Source organism: Phodopus roborovskii, unplaced genomic scaffold, assembly GCF_943737965.1.
Source record: "Phodopus roborovskii unplaced genomic scaffold, PHOROB, whole genome shotgun sequence".
In the NCBI taxonomy this organism is placed as follows: domain Eukaryota; kingdom Metazoa; phylum Chordata; class Mammalia; order Rodentia; family Cricetidae; genus Phodopus; species Phodopus roborovskii.
In genome coordinates this window covers 17,658,115-17,683,414 of record NW_026126558.1, presented here as the reverse complement: position 1 = coordinate 17,683,414, position 25,300 = coordinate 17,658,115, and the positions used below count along the sequence as shown (strand labels likewise).

The window sequence follows — 25,300 nt, the reverse complement described above, 5'->3', positions numbered from 1 at the left end:
GGCTAGCTTGGGCTATAAAGTGAGACTAACTCTGTCTAAAAACACAAAACAAAAACAGAAGTTTTATTGTGTAAAACTGGGTGTAGACGTTAGTTACCCTGCCAGGCTTTGGTGATGGACGCTTTTAGTCCCAGCACTCTGGAGGCAGAGGCAAGCAGATACCAGTGATATCAGTGAGTGTGAGTTTGAGGCCACAAAAAAAAAAAAAAAGAATTCTCTCTTAAGTAACGTCTTTTTTTTTTTTTTTTTTTTTCTTTCCCCTCCTCTTTCTTTTGGTTTTTTTTTGAGACAGGGTTTCTCTGTGTAGCCCTGCCTGTCCTGGAACTCATTTTGTGATCAGGATGGCCTCAGACTGGGCCTCAGACTCACTGCCTCTGCCTCTGCCTCTGCCTGAGTGCTAGGATTAAAGGCGTGCTCAGCTCAGGAGAAAATTATGAATCTTATGTCTCTGTAATTTTGCCATTACTGGTATAGAATCTAGAATGGTAAAATAGCCCTCCTTGAAAGGTAAGAGATTATTTCCAAGAGTTCTCGGTGGGACTTTGAAACTATATGAGAACTTGATTGGTTCTTGATTCTTCTGCCTCTTAGTTTTGATTATTTTTTTTTGGGGGGGGGTTCCTTATTTTCAGTTTCTTCATGATCTCTCCAACTGACCAGCAAGTCCACTGTTGGGCCTGGCTTAACAAGTACATGCCAAAAGACAGCAACTTGCTGCTAGAGGATGTCACCTGGAAATATACAGGTAATCAGTCTTGTGAGGCTAGCCAAGTAAAGAAGCAGATCTAGATTGCCTTCTATATTACATATAACTTACTTTATATATGACTTTTTACAAATGAGAGTCAGAATGTTAAAGAGACACTGTAAGAGCTGAAGTGATGGTTCAGCAGTTAAGAGCACTTTCTATTCTTGTAGAGGACTAAGGATTCTGTTCCCAACACCCACAGGGCAGCTCACAACTGCCTGTGACCCCAGTTTCAGGGGAGCTGATGCCTTCTTTTGGCATTTCATGTATGTGTACATGTATACATGTGGTATATATACATTCATGAAGGCACAACACCCATAGACATAAAATAAAAACAATCTTTGGGGCTGGGGAGTGATGTCTCAGTTAGGAACACTGGTTGTTCTTCCAGAGTACCCTGGTTCACTTACTGACATCCACATGACAGCTCATATCCAGCATCCTCTTCTGGCTTCCATGGGTACTGCATATATGTGGTGCACAGATGTAAAACATCCACATGCACAAAGTATATATGCCTTTAATCCCAGCACTCTGGAGGCAGAGGCAGGTGGATCTCTGGGAGTTCTTGTCCAGCCTGATCTACAAAGCAAGTTCCAAGACAGCCTGAACTGTTACACAGCGAAACCCTGTCTCGAAACTTGCCCCCTTCCCTCTACATCTTCAGAGGAAAATAAGACAGACATACATACATACATTTTACAAATTGACTTTTTTTCTTTTGCATTCCATCCCTGGAAACCACATGGTGGAGTGAGAAAACTGACTTGTATTCATTTCATTGAACCCACTTATCTCACCCAGGCCTTTATTCCCATTAGTAGCAATTATGATTAACTTCTTGCCTCTAGTTTAGCAAACTGCAGAATATTCTCGAACACTAATTGTGTACTAGCCTGTACTGGAGCAGTTATGTGTAGTCTGTCTTATGCATCAGATTCTAGGCTGGGTAGACAGTTCTGAAGGTACTGATTTGGAATTGGGGCTACTTCCATTATGTAGGAAGAGAAGAACTTATACAGTACTGGTATATGGCCAGCCTTGGAGGCGTCCTCTTAGCTAGGCCTTGGTCTCATGACCCTAATCTCACTGCAGAGAAGACTATAAAACATGTCCTTCCTGTCAACTTGGGAGAAGAACTACACTAGCCAGGCTCTTCACACCTGCCAATCAGCAGCTTAATTTAGCAGGTCTGTCAGCAGAAGTGTGTGTGGGCGCCAGAGCCCGGGTACTTACCATTGAACCTCAGGTTCATAAGTAAAGGGACACTTTCAGAGACAGATACTGGGACCTTGCTCCTGTCTTATATACCTCCCTAATGTTGGAATTAAAAGCAAGTGATCCCAGATGCTGAGATTATCTTTGTGTGAGCGGTTTCTCTTTAGGACTGGATCAATCTTGTGTAGATATAGGTGGTCTTGGACTCAGAGATCTGTCTACCTCCATATCCTTAGTCCTAGGATTAAAGGTGTGTGTCACCACTGCCTGATCTCTATAGCTTGAAGCTGACTTTGCTTTTCTGAGTCCTCAGGCAAGCTTTAATAAATCATAAATAATATATCACCACAGTGGTGCTAATGCCAATTTGACAAAATCTAGAATCACCTGAAAGAAATGCACATGCCTGTGGGGAATTACAGTATCAATAGAGATAGAAAGAACCACCCACTGTGGTGGTTCTGCCAACCATTCCCTCATGTACATTCTGGACTGTATAAATGGAGAAAGTGAATTAAGCATTTAGCATCCATTTGTCACTGTTTCCCAGTTATGGATGTCATGTGGCCAACTACTTCAAGTTTCTAATTCTTCCACTACCCTCACACGATGGACTGACTTTGAACTATGAACTATAATAACTGTCCTTTAAGTTGCTTTTGCCAGTGTATTTTATCACAGTAGCAGGTAAAGAAACAAAGACAGTGGGCAAACTTGGAAGAGACCTATTGCATTCGCTCAGCTGTTCACCTGGAGAGGATGGAAATCTCTTGTTCTTTTCCATATAGCCCTCAATCTGATTGGCCCTCGGGCTGTGGATGTGCTATCTGAGTTATCTTATGCCCCTATGACTCCAGACCACTTTCCAACTCTGTTTTGCAAGGTAGGTGCTAGTAATGTAAACTTATTGTTTGTGATGGGAGTCTCATGTAGTGCATGCTGGTCTCAAACTTGTTATGTAGCTGAGGGTGACCTTATACTTCTGATCTTGCCCAGTGCTGTGATTGCAGGTGTGTAGGTACTTGGCATATGCTTGGTTATTTGGTGCTGAGAATTAAACCCATGGCTCCATGTATGCTGAACCACATCCCTAGCAGAAGTTCTGTTTTTTAAATGTTAGAGATTATTTCTTTTATAGTGGTGGTGTCAGGTTTGTATTCTTAATGTGTGTTGACTTTTTTTAAAAGCAATCAAAATGATCAACAAAGGTTTAGTTTTACTTTTTAAATACTTGCTGTATTAATAAGGATCAGGATATTCTCTGAAATAGATTCGACTTATTTGAATGTTAAATCTGTACTTTTATTGGTTTTAGTAGTTGGATTAAACTTGAAGTAAAAGATGAACAATGTACACCAAAAGATAAAGGTCAATGCACATTGACATCAGATTCTCCTATTTGCTGCTTTTGTTTTTATACACATACTAACTTTTGTACATGTGCCATCTTCAGGGAAGAAATGGGTTAGCTGAACCTAAACAACATACACACTAGTTGTCTGACACACACTATAACTGAATGCTTTCCAGGAAGCAGTCACACAGCTATTTGGCCACTTACAATGTACATCTGCTCAGCCATCAGTGGCGGAGGCTCTTGGAAGTTCAAGCCTGAGCTGAGATGTTCATAGCAAATTGTTTAATAATTTCCTCTATTCTCCCAGGCAGAGAAAACGTCATGTTAGTGAGCCGACCCCTCCACAGGCTTCTCTGTACTTTCAAGAACAATCCAATCCATACTCCTTTGCCTGGCAAATGCCATGGCTTGTCAGAATTCCTTTGGAAGATACTTGTTTCAGTGCTGTCTCACACTTAACCACTTCCCTTAACCCACAGAGCAACTATTATATCAGGGTAGCTTTTAAGGCAACTGAACAGCTATAACATAAGAATCTGAGTCTACCGTCCCAAAGTAGATGAACTGTGTTCTGTGGGCATTGTCTTTTTTGTGGCAGATGCCCGAAATTTGCTTGCAAAGTCTACCAGAGAAGACATTTGATTGATCTTTATTGTTCCTTATGCTACTTGGCTAACCTAATTGTTTTAACAAGATCTGGTAAGGAAAAATATTCCTGACTTTAAGCTCTACTACAGAGCTATAGTTCTGAAAACAGCCTGGTATTGGCACAAAAATAGACAGGTAGACCAATGGAATTGAATTGAAAATCCTGATATTAACCCACACAACAATGAACACCTGATTTTCCACAAAACAGCTAAAATTATACAATGGGGCGAGGACAGCATCTTCAACAAATGGTGCTGGCACAATTGGATGAGGGTGTGTAGAAGACTGCAGATAGACCCATGTCTGTCGCCATGCACAAAACTCAAGTCCAAATGGATCAAAGACCTCAACATCAATCCAGCCACATTGAACCCCTTAGAAGAGAAAGTAGGAGGTACCCTTGAACAAATTGGTATAGGAGACCGCTTCCTGAACATAACTCCAGGGGCACAGACACTGAGAGCAACAATTAATAAATGGGACCTCTTCAAACTTAGAAGATTTTGTAAGGCAAAGGACACAGTGGACAAGACCAAACGGCAGCCCACAGACTGGGAAAAGATTTTCACCAATCCTATATCCGACAAAGGGCTGATCTCCAAAATATGCAAAGAACTCAAGAAACTAGTCAACAAAACACCAAATAACCCTATTAAAAAATGGGGTATAGAACTGAAGAAAAAATTCTCAATAGAGGAAATCAAAAAGGCTGAAAGACACTTAAGAAAATGCTCCACATCCTTAGCTATCAGGGAAATGCAAATCAAAACAACTTTGAGATACCATATTACACCTGCCAGAATGTCTAAAATTAGAAACACCAATGATTACTCATGTTGGAGAGGATGTGGAGAAAGGGAAACACTCCTCCACTGCTGGTGGGAGTGCAAACTCGTACAGCCATTTTGGAGATCAGTATGGCGGTTCCTCAGGAAAATGGGAATTAGTTTACCACAGGACCTGGCAATCCCCCTCTTAGGCATATACCCAAATGATCCATATCCATCCAACAAAGACATCTGTTCAACTATGTTCATAGCAGCACTATTTGTAATAGCAAGAACCTGGAAGCAACCTAGATGCCCCTCAACTGAAGAATGGATAATGAAGATGTGGCACATCTACACAATGGAATACTACTCTGCAGAAAAAAATAATGGTATCTTGAAATTTGCAGGCAAGTGGATGGCACTTGAAGAAACCATCCTGAATGAGGTAACCCCGTCACAAAAAGAGGAACATGGTATGTACTCACTCATATATGGATTTTAGACATAGAGCAAAGGATCACCAGCCTATAATTCACACCACCAGAGGAACTAGGATACAAGGTGTATTCTAAGAGATTCATATAAAGTCCCTCACAGAAGCGGGAAGGGATAAGTCCCCCAGAGCACATGGGAAGTGGCGGGGGGCAGCAAATGGAGAGAGAAGTAGGAGAAAGTGAGGGGGAAGAAAGGAAAACACATGCGACTAGGAAGATTGAGTCAGGGAAGGAATAGAAGACAGGGGAGAGAGAGCCAATATTGCTTTGAAGAGAAAATTGAAACCAAAGAAAGGTCTAGAGAACTACAAGACTGCCGCCCACTAACAGTTTGAGCTTCCGTGGAAAGGCTACGATAAATGTCCTTCCCAGAGAGTGAGATCAACAACTAACTTATCCATGGAGCCCTCAACTAATGCCTGTTGGAAACAGAAGCAAACACCATAACTAAACACTGAGTTGAACTAGAACCCAGATGCAGATGGAGAGAACAAGACCAGGCTGCAGAAACACATAGAGATAGCTGACCTGAACAAGGAAGAGCTAACGGGCCCCCAGATTGATAGCTGGGAAGCCAGCATGGGGCTGACTCCGGTCCCCCTGAATATGGGTCTCAGCCAGAAGGACTGAGCAGTCTAAGGGACCTCAGACAGTGGAGCCAGGATGTATCCCTGGTGCACAAAAGGACCTTGCGAACACATCTCCCATGGAGGGATACTGCCTTAACCTAGAGACAGGAGAGAAGCCCTAGTCCCTACTTCAAATGACCTGTCAGATCTACATGACCCCAACTGGATGGCATTGCCCTACATATGGAATTGGGGTGGGGGGGATGGGAGGGGAGGGTGGTTAGGGTGCATGTGAGAGGGCAGAGAGGGTAAAAGTGAGGGAGGAAGGGAGAGGGAACTGGGATCGACATGTAAAATAATAAATAAAAAATAAAAGTGTATATACACACACACAAAAAAAAAGAAAAAAATATTTTGTAATTAGCAAAGAATATGCCACCCCTTCTCACCATCAGCTTACCTGAAGCTGGAAGTGGTATTCTTTTTTTTTTTTTTTTTTTTTTTTTTGTTTGTTTTGTTTTGTTTTTTTGTTTTTTCTGTGTAGCTTTGAAGCCTGTCCTGGAACTAGCTCTTGGACCAGGCTGGCCTCGAACTCAGAGATCCTCTTGCCTCTGCCTCCCTAGTGCTGGGACTAAAGGCATGTGCCACCAATGGCCGGCTAGTGGTAACATTCTTAAGAAGAGATGTGGAGGCTGTGTTCCAGTTTCAGGATAAAATGTGCATTCCTTGGTCTGTTTCTCTTTTAGGATTCAACAGAGGGTGGGTACTGATAGGCAGTAAGTCTCCTCACTAGCATGAGGAGGGACTGCTGCTGACTTCTTTCATTTTCTTTGCAGGAGATGAGCGTGGGCTATGCAAATGGGATCCGAGTGATGAGTATGACCCACACAGGAGAGCCAGGATTCATGCTGTACATCCCCATAGAGGTGAGAGGGTCAGTCTTCCCTTTCCAGGGTGTCTGGGCAGGGATTCCTAAGCATTGCCAGGTTTGGAGTGCCATGTCCCATCAAGTCCTGGGTAGGCTGCAGGAAAGAGGTTTTATCATTTTTAATAGTTAATGTTGAAGAGATACTAAGAACTTGAGGGAGCACTGAATGCCCGGTTCTGTCTCAGCACCCACATGATGGCTCACAGCCATCTGTATCTCTAGTTCTGGGAGGTAAGATGCCCTCTTCTGACCTCCATGGGCACCCAGGCACACATACAGTCAAAAAACTCAAATACATGGGATTGGAATAAAATGTTTAAATATCTTGCTGGGGATGTAGCTTAGTTGGTAAACTTTTTCTAGCATATAAGTCATTGATTTGCTCCCCAGAACTATATATATCACCTGGGCCATAATCCTAGCACTTTAAGGTAGGAAGCAGGAATGCCAGTCTAGTCTGGGATACATGACACTCTAGGAATCTTAAATACCCACACACATATGTTAGACAGCTCAGCTGTTAAAGGCTAGGCTCACAAATCATTTATAGATAAAAACTGATTATCTCCATCTAACTAGCTCCTATTAGTTAACAAGAACCTACTGTAGTAGTAGTAGTATTCTTACTAGTTTCTAATCAGTAATTTTGATGCATATGCTGAGTTCCTAGTACCTTTTAAGGTTACTTATTGGTTTTGAAACAGGGTTTCTCTGTGTAGCCCTGACTGTCCTGGAACTTGATCTGCAGACCAAGCTGGCCTTGAAGTCACAGGTCAGCCTGTCTCTGCTTCCCCAGTACTGGAATTAAAGGTGTGTGTCACCTACCTATGATTTTTTTTTTTTTTAATTGTTCTTAGGGGCATCATGGCCTAGAGGTCATGATCCTGGGTGTTAGGATTATAGATGTATACCAACCTGTCTGGTTATGCCAGTGGAGTTTAACTTCCCTTATGAGCGAAGCAGAATGAAACTGAAAGTCTGTCTGCAGACCCGACGGTCTTTCCATCCATCCTCTACCATCTTGCTTCTTAACTGTCCATTGTAGATGGTTGTGAGCCACCTTGTGGTTGCTGGGAATTGAACTCAGGACCTCTGGAAGAACAGTCAGTACTCTTAAAACCTTGAGGGATGGAGAGATGGCTCAAGAGATTATTTTTAAAATGTGACTGTATCTGTTCAAAATTAACTGATACCTGCAGCCTACCCAAGAATCAGTGGGATGTGCCACTCCAGTTAATTAGGAAGTAAACTGGTTGCTAACTTTTCTTCTCTTCATATAGTACGCTCTGCATGTCTACAATGAGGTGATGAGTGTTGGACAGAAATATGGAATCCGAAATGCTGGGTATTATGCTCTTCGAAGCCTCCGAATTGAGAAGTTTTTTGCCTTCTGGGGGCAAGACTTAAACACCCTCACCACCCCTCTGGAATGTGGAGGAGAGTCTCGAGTGAAGTTAGAGAAGGTATTATTTATGCAGATACCCCATTGTACCTCTCAGTTGAGCAGTGTGCTTTGTCTAGGATAGGAAGAGCAGAATAAATAAGGAAGAGCAGGAAAGACAGGGGAGTACTGGCATTAGATAAACCACAAGGAATAGAAAACTTAGCTGTCGGATACACATCTTTCCATGAAACCCTAGTACCCTGACAACACTCCTTTACAGCCCAGAAAATAGAGGACACTGGATAAGTTTTTCAGTCGGTTGTGGTCATTTGTTAATGTACCACAAGAATTTATCTAAATTAGGTATTTTATAGCCAGCTGCCTAATTTTATCTTAAAATATATATTTTTAACTTTTAATTATGTGTGTGCATATGTGACTGTGTGAGGTGTATTCACTTGGGTGCAGTTGCCTAAAGAAGGCACTAGGAACTGAGCTTAGGTCCTCTACAAGAACTAATGTACTCTTATTAAACTCTGAGCCATCTCTCCAGCCCCAGGCATTATTTTAAAAAAAAAATTATAGTTCAATAGATTATTCTATGAATTCTTTCCTACTTCTGAACCTCTTCCAGTGTCCTGACTCCTTGGTTTCTCAGAGAAGTAGCAGTCTCTGTTCTAGAATGTAAGCATGGCACAAGTTGATTTCTTCTGCCCACCTTCAACCTATATGCTAAATTAGCACCTTGATTATTTACAACAATGTGTTTAAGCAGTTCCTGTCAGTATACTTGTAGTTTCTTTTCTGAGAGTTTCACTATGTAGTCTTGGCTAACCTGGAACTAAGATCCACCAGTCTCTCTATCTCTCAAGTGCCGAGATTAAAGGTGTGGGCCATCATGCCCAGCTTTAGTATTCTTTTTGGCCTTTACATTATAACTAGATGTAAAAAAAAATTACATGCAGTTTTTCTGTGAAAGTGCTAATAAGTATTCTAAGTAGAGATAAGCACTTAAGTTTGTTCACACACACACATTATATGCATTGGTGCATACATATATATGGACTTTTAGTTGGAAGTACACTAAGCTTACCCCTGACTTTTCAGGGTTTCTTTGTGGCTTTGGAACCTGTCTTGGAACTAGCTCTGTAGACCAGGCTGACCTTGAACTCACAGAAATCTGCCTGCCTCCTGAGTGCTGGGTCACCAGACGTCCGGGCTGGAATTGGTTCTTTGCTGTCACCTTTACTTGGGTTCTGGGGCTCCAACTCAAGATTCTAGGCTTAAGAGCCTTTCCCTGCTGAGCCATCTTGACATCCCTCTAGCAAGTATTCTTAATTTTTCAATTTTCTTGCCTAATGTTTTTTGTTTGATGCAGATTGAAGTCTGTTCACAGAAATATGTACTTTGCTGTTACAAAAGTTCTTGATTGTCTCTGTTATGGATGCAGATATTCACAATGCCTCCAACATCTCTTTCTAAAAGCTAGCAGGAATGGAGGGAATATGTGTGTGCTGTATTTCATTGCACTTACCCACTTGCTCCCCACCTTCATGTGCTAAGCATCATCATGTAGACTGGTAGCTCAGGCTTTTTCCCCTTTTTTCTTTTCAGGGCATAGATTTCATCGGTCGGGAAGCATTGCTGCAGCAGAAGCAGAATGGGGTGTATAAACGCCTTGCTATGTTCATCCTGGATGACCACGACACAGACCTAGACTTGTGGCCTTGGTGGGGAGAACCCATTTACCGGAATGGGAAGTATGCTGGCAAGACCACCAGTAGTGCCTATAGCTACACTCTTGAGCGCCATGTATGCCTGGGTTATGTACACAATTTTTCTGAGGACAATGGGGAAGAGCAGGTGGTGACAGCAGATTTCATCAACCGAGGAGAATATGAAATTGACATTGCAGGACATCGGTTTCAGGCCAAGGCCAAGCTCTACCCTATCACCTCCTATTATTTCACTCACAAGCGTAGAAAGGATGATGTGGAGCTGAGCGACTTTCATGGGAAGTAATGCTAAGGCAGTCTCCTTTCTCCCGTTCTCATGAGGAGCAGCATTCTGGGAGCTCTTTCCTCTGTCCTTTGTCCTCTCTCAACTTCAATGACCTGCTTTAAACTTCTTCCTTAAGCCTTTTTTGTCCTCCCATTATCTTTTCATTTGCTGTTACTCCTCCTAATAATCCAGGCTCTTTTCATCCCTCCAGCAGGCTCACATTCCCACAGTGGAAGGCAGGAGCCACTGTGGAGTTAAGGTGACAAACTGATTTTTAAATTCATCTTAAGGCAAGTTAGTATTATTCAAGTCTGGGCTGGGATTCTTAGAGTAATGTGCTACTTTTGGTAGACTACTGTGTGTCTGATATAGCCCTGAGAATAGCATGAATCTTAAACAGGCAGATGACTCTGTTTCACTGTGCTGTAGGTTGCCACCCGATACCTCTTAACCATCTACCTCACTGTTGAGAGGGATTGTATAGACACCAGTCTGCTTGCTCTGTGGAAGGGACAAATAGTTAACCTGACCCCTCCAGCCCTCCAACTTTGTTCTTAGACATCTGGGCCAGGGCAACCTGCCTGCAGTTTTCGTTATTTTCTGCTATTTTGTATAATGAGATTGTTGTTTTTTAGCTGAGTAAACAAGTATGCTAGTATTTGAAAGGAAAAACACAAAACCAAACCCATGTTGCCTTTTGTGTTGCTTTTCCCAGCAGGAGCAGTGTGAGCGCAGGTGTTGTTCCTACTATTAGGAGAGTGTTGCTTTTCTTTCAGCTACTCACAGGTCAGCTAGCTGTCCCTTCTTGAGACTGCTTCTTGCCTCACCTGTGCCTTGTGTAGCCTGCCTATGACCTCAGCATTCATCCTACCCCTTTAGCAGAGGGAGAGGGGCTTAGGTGAGTGAGTAAACCATGCTGTCCATACTGCGTTCCAGAGAGCTACCAGAGACTCGAGCTTTACACCCCTGGCATGAACAAAGCCACATACAGATGGCCATTGAGAGCTGTAAGTACAATGCAGGCCAGAGACTGCATTCCACCTTTTTCCTGGCTCCCCCACCCCCAAAAGCTTTGGAATAGAGAGTACTCACAGAATGCGGTTTTCTCTTTGTGATATGGGTTCCTCATTGGAGCTCAGGCTGGCCTCACAGTTGCAGTGACAGTTTGTTTTCTGAAGATGAAATTTGGATGTAACAGGCTGTGCTATAGAACACCAACACTTAATTTTTTCTTGTATACAAACCTCTCTAGTCTGGATTTGAGAAGCTTTAATTCACCTGCAATACTCAGTAACTTGGAAGCATTGGTTCTGCTAAATTTAATAGCAATCTTTCATTTCTTTAGAGCAGCTCAGTATTCTCAAGTGTCTCTTTGGCATTACTATAGAACCTTTTATCCACTCAGACTGGTTCTTTTATACTTTTCTTGCTATTTTCTCCAGCTAGGCCACTCCTACTTGGCTTCTGACAAAATTTAATTGGTTTATTAAAAGGGCACACAATTAAAATTTATTGTGAGGGGAAATTGCTATTTTGGAGGATATGTGTATTTCATGAGATGAGAGGCACTGTTTGTAGGCAAAGGGAAGAAAGGAGAAATACTCCACTAGAAAGCTGTTGAGACAGCAGGTGCTGGCTGACCTGTGAAGATAAGAGTAGGGATGCACAACTCCAGGTGTCTATGCTCCATATACAGCTGTAACATTCCAGTCTGTGAAAATTTGGTTGGAATCGAATACAAAAGAATTTTTTTTTTTTAACTTTACATTGATAGTAAAAATGTGGCAGTAAAAATGTGACTTGTTCTTTAACTGTTGGAAGTGTTAGCACTTAAGTTCCAAATTGGAGGTGGGGGGGGGCGCACCTTCCAAAACAGTAATAGTTTAAAATTGGGTGTGCCACCATCAAGAGTATTTTCAGCATAGACTGATTCTTTTCTGCACTTGTTAGCCTCTAGCTACTTAATTAACCGTCCTTTCTAAATAGGCCGGAACTGCTGTATTTAAAATTATGCAGCAACTTTCTTGGTAAGTCTTCAGCTGGTATCAGCCTTTTGAGCTTACAAACAGTGCTTGTCTTGCTGGAAAAGCATGAGAGAGACTGAGATGGGCATACCAGGCTGTCTTGAAATGCTTCCTCCAGGGGGTCATGGTCCTATTCCTTCAACTGTGATTTTCTGTGCTGCTACTTGTTTACTATGTATCCCAAAACAAACATCTGGCACAAAAAACATCCTGAAGAGTTTCTCTTGGGCTGAGTGTTAGTGGTGCACGCCTTTAATCCCAGCACTTGGGAGACAGAGGCAGGCGGATCTCTTTGAGGCCAGCCTGTTCTACAGAGCTAGTTCCAGGACAAGTTCCAAAGCTACACAGAGAAACCCTGTCAAGAAAAAAACCAAAGAGTTTCTCTTGGTTCATTCAAACATTAACAATGCAAATATGACCCCCCCAACACACACACACATACTCATTTTGCCCCGATACAAGTGCTTTAAATAGACAGTTCTCTTCCACTAATCCTGAAGTTTTTCTTATGCTTCTTTGTCATAAGCACCTTAGTCGAGGGCACCATTTAACCTGAGACACCTGTGTTCGTAGAGCATTCTGAACTCTTCAGGAATAAATGCAAGTTGTTAACAGAAATGATAGGTCTAGAGCAGTGCCTCTCAACCAGTGGGTTTCAAGAGGTCAAATGACTCTTTCACGGGAGTTACCCAAGACCATTGAAAAACAGATTATTTACATTCATAACAGTAGCAAAGTTACACTTATGAAGTGGCAATGAAAATAATTTTGTGGTTGGGGGTCACCTTGACATGAGGAACTGTATTAAAAGTCATGGCTTAGGAAGGTTGAGAACCACTGTGGTCTAGAGGCATTATTGAAAATCCAGATAACAATCATTGTACATCTTTCAGTTGTGTGACATTTCTAACTCTTGGACAGTGGGGCTACCTTGGCTTACCTTGTATAACACTGGGGGGGGCACTATCTGTAAGGGATTGTAAACACAGCTTTCGATGATATTTCCTCCAATCTGTTGTCACATCTACTTTCCTTGAACAAAGAATATTGAAGACCTAGGGTTGGGAGTTTTCCGTGAACCTTCTTGAAATATGAAGGCTTTCTTTTCCTCTTAGTTGTTCATTATACATGCAAGGCCTGTTTCTCAGTACTACCGTAGTCATTTGAAGTATACTCACACATTAGTCCTGGGACACAGGATCATCAACACAGTAAAGTTCAGCTTCAGTCTGGTGTCCAGGAACCCATTTATGCAGTAGTGGAGTACAGCCACTTGAGCTTGCCTTCTGTTGGGAAGTATACTAGCTCTGCCTCTCTCTCCACCAAATGTATTCTAGGCTGCTGTGTCCAAGAAAAGTAACTAAATACAAGAAACAGACTTAGAGATCTTAGTATTATACTGCCCTGCCTTTGGATGTGGGTGGCAGATGAGTTAGAAGTAGCAGAAATTGCTAAAGGTTTGCTTTGTTTCATGAAGACTCACAGCTTTGACTTTCTGATTGATTATCCTCTAGCCTATGAACACCATTTGCTAGCATCTGAAAAGATCTTTGGGGAGATTCTTCTGCCTTACAGTATGGTAGTAGTCTGGAAGACTATTATGGAAGAGCAGTTGCATCATCCTGTTTGTGGGGGTGAACTACAAATTTCATCCTTCTATCTTTATTCTTGGCCAAAAGTAACAGATTTATAATTTTGGGATAATGAAGAATGACTTGTCATTTTCATTTTCTGCATCCCAACACCCCCACCTCACATATGTTGATAGGCAAGTAGCATAGTATCAACACAAAACAGGTACATTTTCTATGGCTAAAGAATGTTCATCTTCTACTTATGTCTGTAGAGACACAGCTTGAGGAAAAGCGTAGGGGGAAGTGTCTGAGCTATAGCTACGCCCTGTGTGCATGTCAGAAATGGTAAGTGAGCTGTGGGCTGGTTTGGCAGCACCTCTCCTCTCCCTCTGCCTCCATTTCTTTTGGTCTCCAAGGTGCTGATTTGTAAGCCCCCATTTTCATGTCAATATGGGGCTTTGTCCTTCAGTTTCTCAACAGTACCAACCAACAAAGCTGTCTCACACACAGCTTTGCCTTCTCTTAGTGTATTAAACATCAGCATTTTCTCTGTAGAAGACTTGGTCTCTCTAAGCAATTGTCTACATCAGAATAATTATACGCATTTTCCTCATTTTAATTCACCTGGTTTTAATCTTTGCAAACATCTACCTCCTTGTCTTCTTGTCTGTGAAGGACAGGTTATAAGAGGAGGGGGAGTTATCTTTATCATGTTTCAATAGGTCTGTGCCAGGATTTCCTTTGCACACCAAGATCTGGAGCTTAGAGTACTTCTCTCAGCTTAGTTCTAGTGCCTTACACTCCAGAGTGCCCATTGGTGGACCGAGGTAGGAAGAAAGCAGTGTTCAGTCGGGATTCTCATCACCCCCAGCAGCCCTCCCTCCTCAGAATAATCTAGGCGTGCGGTAAGAGGTTCTGCAGCTCATTTCACTGGAAGCTTTTCTGGTTCATAATTAATTCTGATCAGTGCTTAAGATACATAAAACACCACTGTAGTTACTATAGAGTTGTATAAAGCTGCATTTAGTGTGGTCTGCTCAGCTCCTTTCTGTTCCTGTGTAGTGTCAGCATGTGGTCCTGAGGATATTCTAGATGTTGGAGTAAATAAGAACTTTTCTCAAGAGCAAACTCAGCTGACTTTGGACACATAGGGTAACTGTGCATTTTATGGCCAGAATTATTTCTGGGTGGCTGGATTTCAATTGAGATTTTCTTTTCATGTATTTAGCATATAAATGAATAAAAAGATGTTTCTATTAACTATTGCTATGCCAATTGGTGAAATGTCCTTTAATTTGGTTAATTTGGTTACAACGTGTCATTTGCCTGCTTTCTCAAAGGATAGCACTGTTTATAAACTATTTATACTGTGATAAGGGATTTAAATACCTAAACACGACTCACTACCATACATGTTAAGCAAGCCCACATCTGTGTAAAAGAGGATCAAAGGGCGTTAACCAGCTGGAGAAAGGCTAATATCAAAATTCTAAAATGATATAGGAAGAACCTTAATGGACAGTTACAAATGCCTTAGACACCCAGTCCTTGCCCAATGGGGATACAGTGCCACTTACCATGCAGACATGGGAGCCAACTTTAATAAATAAACTGCTGGAAATACTGACCCCGATCCCTTAGAGGATCTACTGGTAACACCCTGGAAAATAAACTAGAACCTTGTTGGGTAAGTATTTAATGAAGAAAAAAGTAGTCACCAAGAAATTCAGTATGCATTCTAAAGATTTTACTTTGAAGGGGAGGGGGGTCCCTCTCCCGGGGAAAAATAATATTTGAAGAAAGTGAGACTTCCCTCTCAGTCAACCATATGAACTACTAACTGGTTAAACTACACACGATACAGGCCTAAAGTCCCAGTACTAGGGAAGTAGTAAAGGTAAAGGTTGTATTGGGTGGGTTACATGGTTCTCAAATCAGAAAACTTATCGATTTAGAAAGCTGTAAAATCAAAGAAGAAAATTATTTAAAAAACTAAAATGCTTTTATAATGACTTTTTAACTGTTTTAATTGTAGCCTTGCTTAATTATCTCGAGGTAAAAACAAACTTTAAAGACAGCAAAATATAACTGAGCATGGTGGTGCATACCTTTAATACCAACATTCATGAGGCAGAGACAGGTGGATCTCTGAGTTGAGATCTACAGAGCTAGTTACAGGACAGCCAGAGCTGTCTTGAAAAGTGAAATTGTATCCCAAACCAACCCATTAGTTACAGCTCACACAACTCTTGATTGCCGGTCTGATTACTATTGCATCCATCAACACCCATACACTAAACCCCTTCTCCAAAGACTACAGTGTCAAGAATAGAGGCTTGGGAGTCTATATCAACTCAAGTGGGTCCCTACTTGGAAAAGCAGCCCATTTTACATCCTGGATGACGTCACTGCTGGCAAGCCTACAATCCAGACTCTTCCTCTCTAAAGGGAGCTCTGATACAAGTTACCAAATGTTGCTTTTTCTTGGGAAGCATGAACCCTGCATACAACCCCTGGCCCTCCCAGAGGACTACCCACTCCCTCATCTCTTGTAGTCTCCCAGCCTCTGACCCTGTATCTAACATGATTGCTAAAATCCATGCTTTTTGTAATCAATAGGATTTTACCACTCAGTTGCAACCACTTTAAAGCATAATGCAAAGGCGCCAAGCTTTGGATTGAATCTGTACAAATTCATATTGCCTCAGCATTAGTGTATATAAAAAACACAAACTTGTCTTGGGGTTGGTATTGAACCCAGGGCCCCGCATGTACTAAGCACATGTTCTACTACTTATCTACACTCAGGTCCCTGTTGGACGTTCACAGTCACCTTTAAGTTCCATTGTCCTGGTTGCTTTATAGGATGGATGCAGAGATAACACCCATGCAGATGCTACCTGGCAACCACCTCCCTATGGACATAACCTTGATTGTTTTTCCCGATGGTCCAGCTTACATGGATTGTGCATCACCTCTTGGTGGTCACAATGTTTGTTACTTACCTAGGGAACATGTGTCGGCTTGTTTTAATCTCACAAACTGGAACTGGAGACAAACTTCTGTGGTAGAGGGACTTGCCCACCATTCTCAAGGCTCTTGAGTTTCATATCTGGCACAACAAAGAAAAACACTACACAAAGTAAAATTAAGTGTCAAAACTGCTATCCCCAATTTGGCACACCTGTCCTACAAAGGTAACCAATCTCATCAGTTTCTGCTTGATTCTCCATTCTTTAAGGAAATAAGAGGGAATAGAGTGGATACTTGCATACTTTCTTATATGAACATTACATGAACATTTAATAGTCACCCCACAGGGCTTTGGCCATCTGGTAGATGAATGTTTTCCCATTTTAGCTAAGATTTTTTTCAAGGGCTTGTTTCCCACCCCCTCCAAAATAATCACTATTAGGCATGTCTTTTGTGATGCCCAGATGGGTAAGTTGGAGAGAAAACATCAAATTTTCATGAGCCATCTGCTTCATGTTTCCAGGCTTGCTAAATTTCTCTACAGGAGAGTAGGTGACTGAAGCGACACCAGAGGTTGGGTGGGGCAGGAGGTAGACACATCACTGGCTGGTTCCCTCCCACTTATCACTATTGACTGATTCGCCTTTATAAGTTCCAAAAACTGCATGACCAATGCCAAGATTTGTCCTCAGTGGCTTTTGAAAACCAATAGTGAACATTAGGGTACACTCGAGGTTTGGAGAAATGGCTCTGAGGTTAAATATATATTTATGGGGCTGGAGAGATCACTCAGTGGTTAACAGCACTGGCTGCTCTTCCAGAGGACCTGGGTTCAGTTCCCAGCACCCACATAGCAGCTCACAACTGTCTATGACTCCAGTTCTGAAGGATCTGGCACCCTCACATCAATGCCCATAAAATAAAAGGTTTTTTTTTTTTCATATAATCTGGATTGGATGTTTTGCCTGCATGTATCATGTGCATCATGTGTGTGCCTGGTGTCCAAAGAGGCCAGAATGAGGGCATTGGATCCCCTGGGACTGCAGTTACAGACAGTTGTGAGCTGCTATGTGAATGCTGGGAACTGAGCCCAGGTCCTCTGGAAGAGCAGCCAGTGCTCTCAGCTAATGAGTTACCATTCCAGCCCACACTTTCTACTCTTGGGGAAGACTCTTGTGGGTTCAGGTCCCAGCACCTACGTGACCTCTTATAACCCTCTGTAAATCCAGTTCCACGAAATCCAGTAACAGTAACATCTGACCTCTACAGACACCAGACACACACAGGGTACACATACATACATTTCTGTGTGTGGTTCTGTGTGAATGTGGGCATTTGAATGCTGTGGCATATGGAAGTCAGAAAACAGCAACAGACCCAAAGTAGCTATGTGAGTTGCATAGGTTGGGGTGAAATATATTGTATAGCATTTTCTTCAAGGCTCAGAGGTTTCTTTAAGTCAGCATGTTCCAAAAGGGGAGAAACATCTGTCAAGGAGGGAAGCTCAAGACTCAGGAGGTTCTAAAGGGAGGCTCAGTAACACTCAGGAATTAAACAATTCAGAAACCCCTAGACCTTGAAACTGACCAGACCTCCTCCCCAAGGATATGGTATCAGTAAGGCAGCTGAGCCACCTGGAAAAGACATGGCACCCCAATCTGCCCAGGTGCCTACAAGTTGTGTAGTGGGCCCATCACCCACACCTTTGTTCCCTTATTTATTTTTACATGAATCTGGTGTCCTACACCTGCTTCGATTTATTCCCTTACCTCTCCCACCCTGGCTTTTTTTTTTTCTTCTTCTTCTTCTTCTTCTCCTTCTTCTCCTCCTTCTCCTCCTTCTCCTCCTTCTCCTCCTTCTCCTCCTCCTCCTCCTCCTCCTCCTCCTCCTCCTCCTCCTCCTTCTTCTTCTTCTTCCTCTTTTTCTGGAGACAGGGCTTCTCTGTGTAACAGCTCTGGCTGTCCTGGAACTAGGCCCTTTTTCCTCTTAAAGACAGGGTCTCACCTGGAGGTGGTGAGACACACCTTTAATGTCAGCACTTGGACGATGGCAGAGGCAGGCAGATGGCAGATCTGTGAGTTTGAGGCCAGCCCGGTCTACAGATTGAGTTCTGGGACAGCCAAGACTTACAGAGAAACCCTGTCTTGAAAAATAAAAATAAACAAAAACAAAAAAAGGTCTCACACATCTTAGGCTGGCCTCTACCTCCTTGGATTTTGTTGTAATTTTAAAAAGTGGTTCAAGAAAGAAAGATGCCATGCCACAGGGTTCAATCATAGTGTTTTTGTTGTTGTTTTCTTTTAAACTAGGGAAAGGGAAGGGAGAAGACCAACCAGCCTCTGGGGACAGGAGCAGCAAGAGAGAGGAAAGAGGGGGGAGAGGGAGGGGGGGAAGGATAGGCCCTTTTAAAAGGGAACATAGTGAATGTGCACAGGTGGCGGTGTCAGTGGCTGCAGCTGAGGGTGTGTGTCCTGTCAGAACCCCAATACAGATGCCTGAGTCAGGACGAGAATGCCCTGTTCTCAAGACTACTTCCTGCTGACCGGGGGCAGGGGGGAGTTGCTCATCTTTGAGGGACCTGGGAAAGATGGGTGCTAGCCACATCTTAGGAGTAGCTGGCTGTCTCACTTCACTGTCCAGGCTCTTCTGAACCATTTTGCCTCCTGGGCCTGGCAAAATGCCAGGGCTTAAAGCACCTGATCCTTTCCTATCACCACAGCACCGGGACATGTTTGATAGCCTTGCGCCTCCAGCTCTATGGCCAACAGCTGGTGGTCTTGCAGCAATATCAGATTAGGAATGGTCAGTGGGTCTCCAAAAATCAAATCAAAACAAAACAAAACAAACAAAAAACCCACCCAATGGGAGCAAGGAGGTATAGATGATGATACAGCTCCCATGACGAGAAGATCCAAGGGTCTGCAGTTCCTTGCATCCCAGGAATTCAGAGAGGGTCGCTTCTGAGACAGGCACAGGCCACCCAGTGAGTCATCACACAAAGGGTGGGGGCCAAGAGCTCTTAACCTGAGAGACAGTCTCCTGGTACCAAACTTCCAGAAAAGCCAAAAGGCAAGAAAAGGACTGTGCTCAAGAAACGAGGCTTCACATCGAGGGGAATGGTCAGAGGTGGATAACCCCGCCAGAGACCGTTGTTGGTACTGAATTGAGGGCAAAGCCACCAGCGAATGAAAAAGCAGATTTGTTGCAGGTGGAAGAGAGCAGATTTACTGAAGGTGAAGCAGGGGGTAGGGTCCCAGCATAAAGTGATTACAAAGTGCTGGGAAGCTGAGTTTTCGTGGGCTTATTACCCATGAGTGAGGTAGGACAAGATCCCGTGGTGAGAAAGGCACAAGCTGCCTCGGTGATTCTTCAATAAAGGGTCAGGGCCGAAGGACCAGAGGGTTTGAGACTGGCAGATGCCACCCTTTGGGGCCAGTGTGTCGTCATGCAAAGGGTTGGGGGTCAAGGGCTCAGAGCCAGAGAGAGCCGTAGTAGCCAGGACTTAATGAGGCCAAAAGGTGAGAAGCCACGCTGGAGAGACAAGGAATCTTCACTCGTGGAAATAGCCTAAGGTGGGGGAAGATGGGGTGGCTCACCAATCACGGCGATGTTGGATGGAAGGACCCAGCGATCCGGAGAAGCGAGGCTGACTGTAGTATAAACCAGGTTCCAGGGGCCTGGAGTGCCTCAAACTGCCCGTGGGCAGGAGGAGATAGCAGGAGAGCCTTCCCGGCCAGGAAACCAGTGTTATAAGAAAAGCAGCGCCTGAGAGGAAGATGCCACGCATCAGGGTTCAAGCAAAGGTTTTTTGTTTTGTTTTGTTTTTTAATTAGGGAAAGGGGTCATAAAAAGAGGAAAGGGAAGAGGGAAGACCAGACTCGGGAGACAGGAACACCAGGAGAGAGGAAATGGGAAGAGAGGAGCGAGAGGGGAAAGGAGGAAAGGAACAGAGGGAGAGAGAGTGGAGGATGGGAGGTGGGCAGGGCCCTTTTAAAAGGGAACATGATGACTGTGCACAGGTGGTTCTCAGTGGCTGCAGCTGAGGGCATACCGTGTCCGAACGCAGAGGGCAGGCCGGTACAGATGCCTGAATACTAAGATAGCCAAGGCTGACCTAAAGTCGTGGTTCTTACCCTTCTACTGCTGTGACCCTTTAACACAATTCTAGTGGTGACCCCCAGCTATAAAGTTATTTTTGTTGCTACTTCATAGCTGATTTTGCTACTGATATGAATTGTAATGTAAATACTTTTGGAGGTAGGGCTTCACTAAAGGGGCCTTGACCACAAGTTGAGAACCCCTGGTCCAGAGCTTTGACTCCTGCTGCCTGTGTTTTCTGAGAGCTGGGATTACAAGTGTGTGACACTATGTTCGCTGTATGCACTGCTGGGAACCAGATCCAGGACTCCAACCATTTAAAGCACAGTAATCTAGTTTTAGAACATTTTACCAGCCTGGTAATATTTGTACATATCCTTTTATGGTATAATATTGTCCATGTTGGTCTTAAACAAACAGGCTCAAGCTAACCTCCTCCCTTGGCCTCTGGAGGAGTTTGGACCACCTCATTTCTATTACTTAAAACAAAATAAAACATTTTTAGGGCTGGAGAGATAGCACAGTGATTAAGGGCACTTATTGCTCTTCCCAAAATACGTTTGATTCCTTCCATCCACATGGCTTCCAACAACCATATATAACTCTGGTTTTAGGGAATGTGACATCCTTTTCTGGCCTTGATGGGCACTGCATGTATGTGTGCACAAGCATACACACAGGCAAAGCAGTCACACATAAAAATACTACATTTAAAAATTATCCTTATTTTATAAGTATTTTGTTTGAGCCAGGGTGTGGTGCTGTAAACATTCAGGAGGCAGAGGCAGGTGGATCTCTGAGTTCGAGGCCAGCCTATTCTACAGAGCAAGTTCCAAGACAGTCTCCACAGCTACATAGAAGTAGCTATCTTTTGTCTGTGTGTATGTATGTACCTGATGCCCACAAAAAGTGAGAGTGTGGATCCCCTTGGACTGGAGTTGTAGCTGGTTATAAGCTGCCGTGAGGGTACTGGGAATTGAGCCTGGGTCCTTTGCTCTTAACTAATGAGCCATTTCTCTAGTCCCAAATATTAAAAATTGTAGTAAAATTGTGTATGTGTGCACATGTAGAGTTCAGAGGACAAATTCCAAGAGTCCATCTTCTCCTATTGTGTGGATCCCAGGGACTGAACTCTATTGATGATTGGAAGTAGGCCATATTACTCAGCCATCTTGCCAGCCCATACCTTTTTTAAATTAATTTTTTTACAAGTGTTTTACCTGCATGTATGTATGTATGTGTACCATGTATGTGCCTGATGCCCAAGGAGGTCAGAAGGTGTTGGATCCTCTGGAACTGAGTTACAGATGGTTGTGAGCTGCCATGTGGGTGCTGGGGATTGAACCTAGGTCCTCTCAAGTCCCCTATTACTTCTTTAGCTGCCTCTCAACACATTTTCTATCTTCTAGGATAATTTTCATTATTTCTTACTGAATCATGGCTTACTTACGAGAATGTCTTTTTTTCCTAAATATTTCTATGTATCTTTCCATTGAGGACCTCACAATTTCCTTGTGGTTAAATAACTTATTTGGGGATATGAGGCCTTTCTAATGTGTAACTTGAGGTATGGTCTAAGTTGACAAGTGTTCCATGCAAAGAAACCGAATTCTACTGTTGTTGCATGGAGTATTTAGATTTTTTTCTTGTCTTTTTTGAGATGGTCTATGTAGCTGTGCCTGTTCTGGAACTATGTAGAAAAGGCTAGCCTTTGAGACCTGCCTGCCTCTGCCACCCTCCTGGGCTTTTTAGTTTTCCCATTTCTTCCATCCATGGAGGTCATTTAGCTTATCTGAAGATCCTGCATTAGGATTCATTTCATGCAAGTCTGCTGGTGACACATTCTTTCACTGTCAGACTGCGCAGCTCTGGCTGTTCTGGGACCCACTAAGTAGACCAGGCTGGCCTTGAACTCAAAGACCACTATCTGCCTCTGCATCCCAAGTGCTCTGATTAAAGGCATGCACCACTACTATGTGTATGTATGTGTGCACGTGTGGATGCCAGAGAGCCTGTGTCCCCCATCAGGCTGGCTGGCCATTAAGTCCCAGAAATCCTTTCATCTCCCATCCTGTCCTCCTCACTCCAGTGCTGGGGTTACAGGCACATGTGGCCACATTTGGCTTTTACCTGGGTGCTAGGAATCTGAACTCAGGTCCTCATGCTTGTGCAAGTACTCATACCTGGGGTCGTCTCAGCTGTCCTTTTAAAGTTTCTATTTGTGTGTGTGGGTGTTTTGCTTGTATGTATGTCTATGTACTACGTGGGTACCTGGTACCCTTGGAGGTCAGAGATGGGGCTAGATCCCCTGGGCTAGAGTTACAGACAGATAGTTGTGAGCTGCCGTATGGTGGTGCTGGGAATCAAACACAGATCTAGAAAAGAACACCCAGTGTTCCTAACCACTAAGCAGTCCTGCAGGTTGTTCAAGTTATAAGATGACTTTATTGATTTTAGATTCCATTATAATCTCTCTCTCTCTCTCTCTCTCTCTCTCTCTCTTTTTTTTTTTTTTTTTTTTTTTTGTCTTTGTCTTGTGCCCTTTAAATCTCAGACTCTGGAGAACAAATGCCAAATGCCTGAGGATTGAAGCTGGCCTATATTCTACCAGAAAAATTCTTACTCATGAAGCTCGAGAGAGGCTGCTAAGGCAGCATCTAGGCAACATGCTCCTTACAGGCCAGACAGAGCCTGGGGCTCTAGTATTCTCTGTAAGGCAGAGAAGGCCAGGGCAAGTGATACACATCTTCCTTATGATGTATACCCAGCCACAATTTGGACCCCATCTACAAATCCAGGCTAAAGCAATGCTGTAGACACACACACAGGGCTGATGACTCCTGAGGCTCTGGACCAAGGAGTGTATCAAGTTTTATTGGGATACCAGGCCCCCTAACCTCCCAGGATCCAGAAGGAAAGCTACAGCAAGCACAGGATTTAGTGAAGGGTGAAGGAAATGAATCAGCTCATATACATCTTCTCATCAATGTTGCCATTCTTCTAAAAGAGTCTCTCTAATCCCAGTTTATATACCCACACAATTAGCAATTAGCAAGTCTCTGGCCATATCAAGATTACAGACAAGCATTTCTCAGGGCCAAGAAGACAGATAAGGACTAACAAAGTGGGCACCTGCTATCTTACTTTATGTCTCAGAGGGGGTGGGGGAGTGAGACTCCCTGGCAGACACTGAGAGGGTCAATTAAGAGGGGGCTTTACGTCAGTATAGAATTCTAAGAAGAGGAAAAGTTTTTTCTTTTCTTTTGTTTTTTTTTTTTTATGCTAAACTGCATTTCTGAGTGTGGTAGGGTGATCAATAGATGTGGAAGGGGACGGACAAAGTGTAGTACTCACTCCACTGGATCTGGCTCTGGAAAGTCAGGGCAGTCATGGCAACCGGTGTAAACTGTGGAAAGAAGCTAGCACCTCCATTAGCCGATTAAAGGGGACCTCTCAGCACTAGAGAAAACATCTAAGGTGGCAGATCAAAGGGAAAAACTATGGCTATGTAGTGTGAAATCCGAGGCTTGTTCTAGGTGAAGCCCCAGTGAGAAGGAAATCCTTTCTTGGGCTGGTTAAGTGATCCATAGCCTTTTCCTGTCTCTCTAGGGGTGTGTGCCCAGCAGATGGAAAATTCTCATGAGATAAACACACAAGCAGTGGAGAAACCCCCAAACCCTTCTTAGGGACGAGATGAAGCGCCTCATGAGGGAAATCACAGACAGGAGCCCGTGGTTGACTCCACGGCCTTGTGGTGGGGCTCCCTATCAGAGGTCACTCACCTGATGGTCATCCTGAGACGGTCACCCTGCCGTATCTCTCATGGCCCTCGACAGGAGTTCTGAAGTGAGTACTCACAGGCCCTCTAATCCCTCGCTCAGTCTTTCCTCTTTCACTCATTCCTCCTCAGGTCTCTTGTCCCAAGTGACAGCTGCTGGCCTGAACGGGAGCAAGTCCAGGGAGGAGCAAGGCCCCGCCTACTGTTTCTTCTCTCATTATATATACCACGGACACAATTACTTCAAGAGTTCCCTGCCACCAGGCACACTCTAGATGCTTTGTGGAGAGTGCATCGGCAGGACATCCAGGGACAGTCCCTGGCCGCAGGCAGTGAAGAAAGAACCATGAAGATGGTAATGGCAAGGGTTGAGGTCAGGCATGTCTTGTAGGACCAAGCAAGCCATGTGCAGGATACCCTGCAGAGGCTGCATGCCTGTGCCTTCCCCAGGACATTATGGGAAGAAGGAGTAATTCAGGACAAATCAGGCCCAGTCAGAAAATCCAAGATGTAATTTCCAGCCATACCATAGCTCACTGAAAAAAAGGGATGGAGGCTCCCTTCCCACAAATTCTGCACTCTCACTTTGCTGGGTCCCAACAAGTCAGGACCCAGGGGACCATCTCCTCAGCAGGGCCCGTGTGCCTGTTTGCTCACAGCTCTAGGAATCTGCAGTAGCAGAGCAGGGGTTGGAGATTCCTCCCGGTCACCACAGACAAGATTCGACAAG

At 43.6% G+C, this 25,300-nt stretch overlaps 1 protein-coding gene across 2 annotated transcripts in view; it reads left to right on the top strand.

Moving 5' to 3' along the window:
- Window positions 1–14,981, top strand: part of Pdpr (pyruvate dehydrogenase phosphatase regulatory subunit) — a 42,484-nt gene extending 27,503 nt beyond the window's left edge. For both annotated transcript variants that reach the window (XM_051201756.1, XM_051201755.1), the window contains 5 exons: window positions 633–745; window positions 2,758–2,852; window positions 6,647–6,736; window positions 8,019–8,201; window positions 9,737–14,981. In XM_051201756.1, coding sequence (XP_051057713.1) covers window positions 633–745; window positions 2,758–2,852; window positions 6,647–6,736; window positions 8,019–8,201; window positions 9,737–10,144 — 889 coding nt within the window. In that variant the 3' untranslated portion in view covers window positions 10,145–14,981. The remainder of the gene's footprint in view (window positions 1–632; window positions 746–2,757; window positions 2,853–6,646; window positions 6,737–8,018; window positions 8,202–9,736) is intronic.
- The last annotated feature ends 10,319 nt before the right edge of the window (window positions 14,982–25,300 follow it).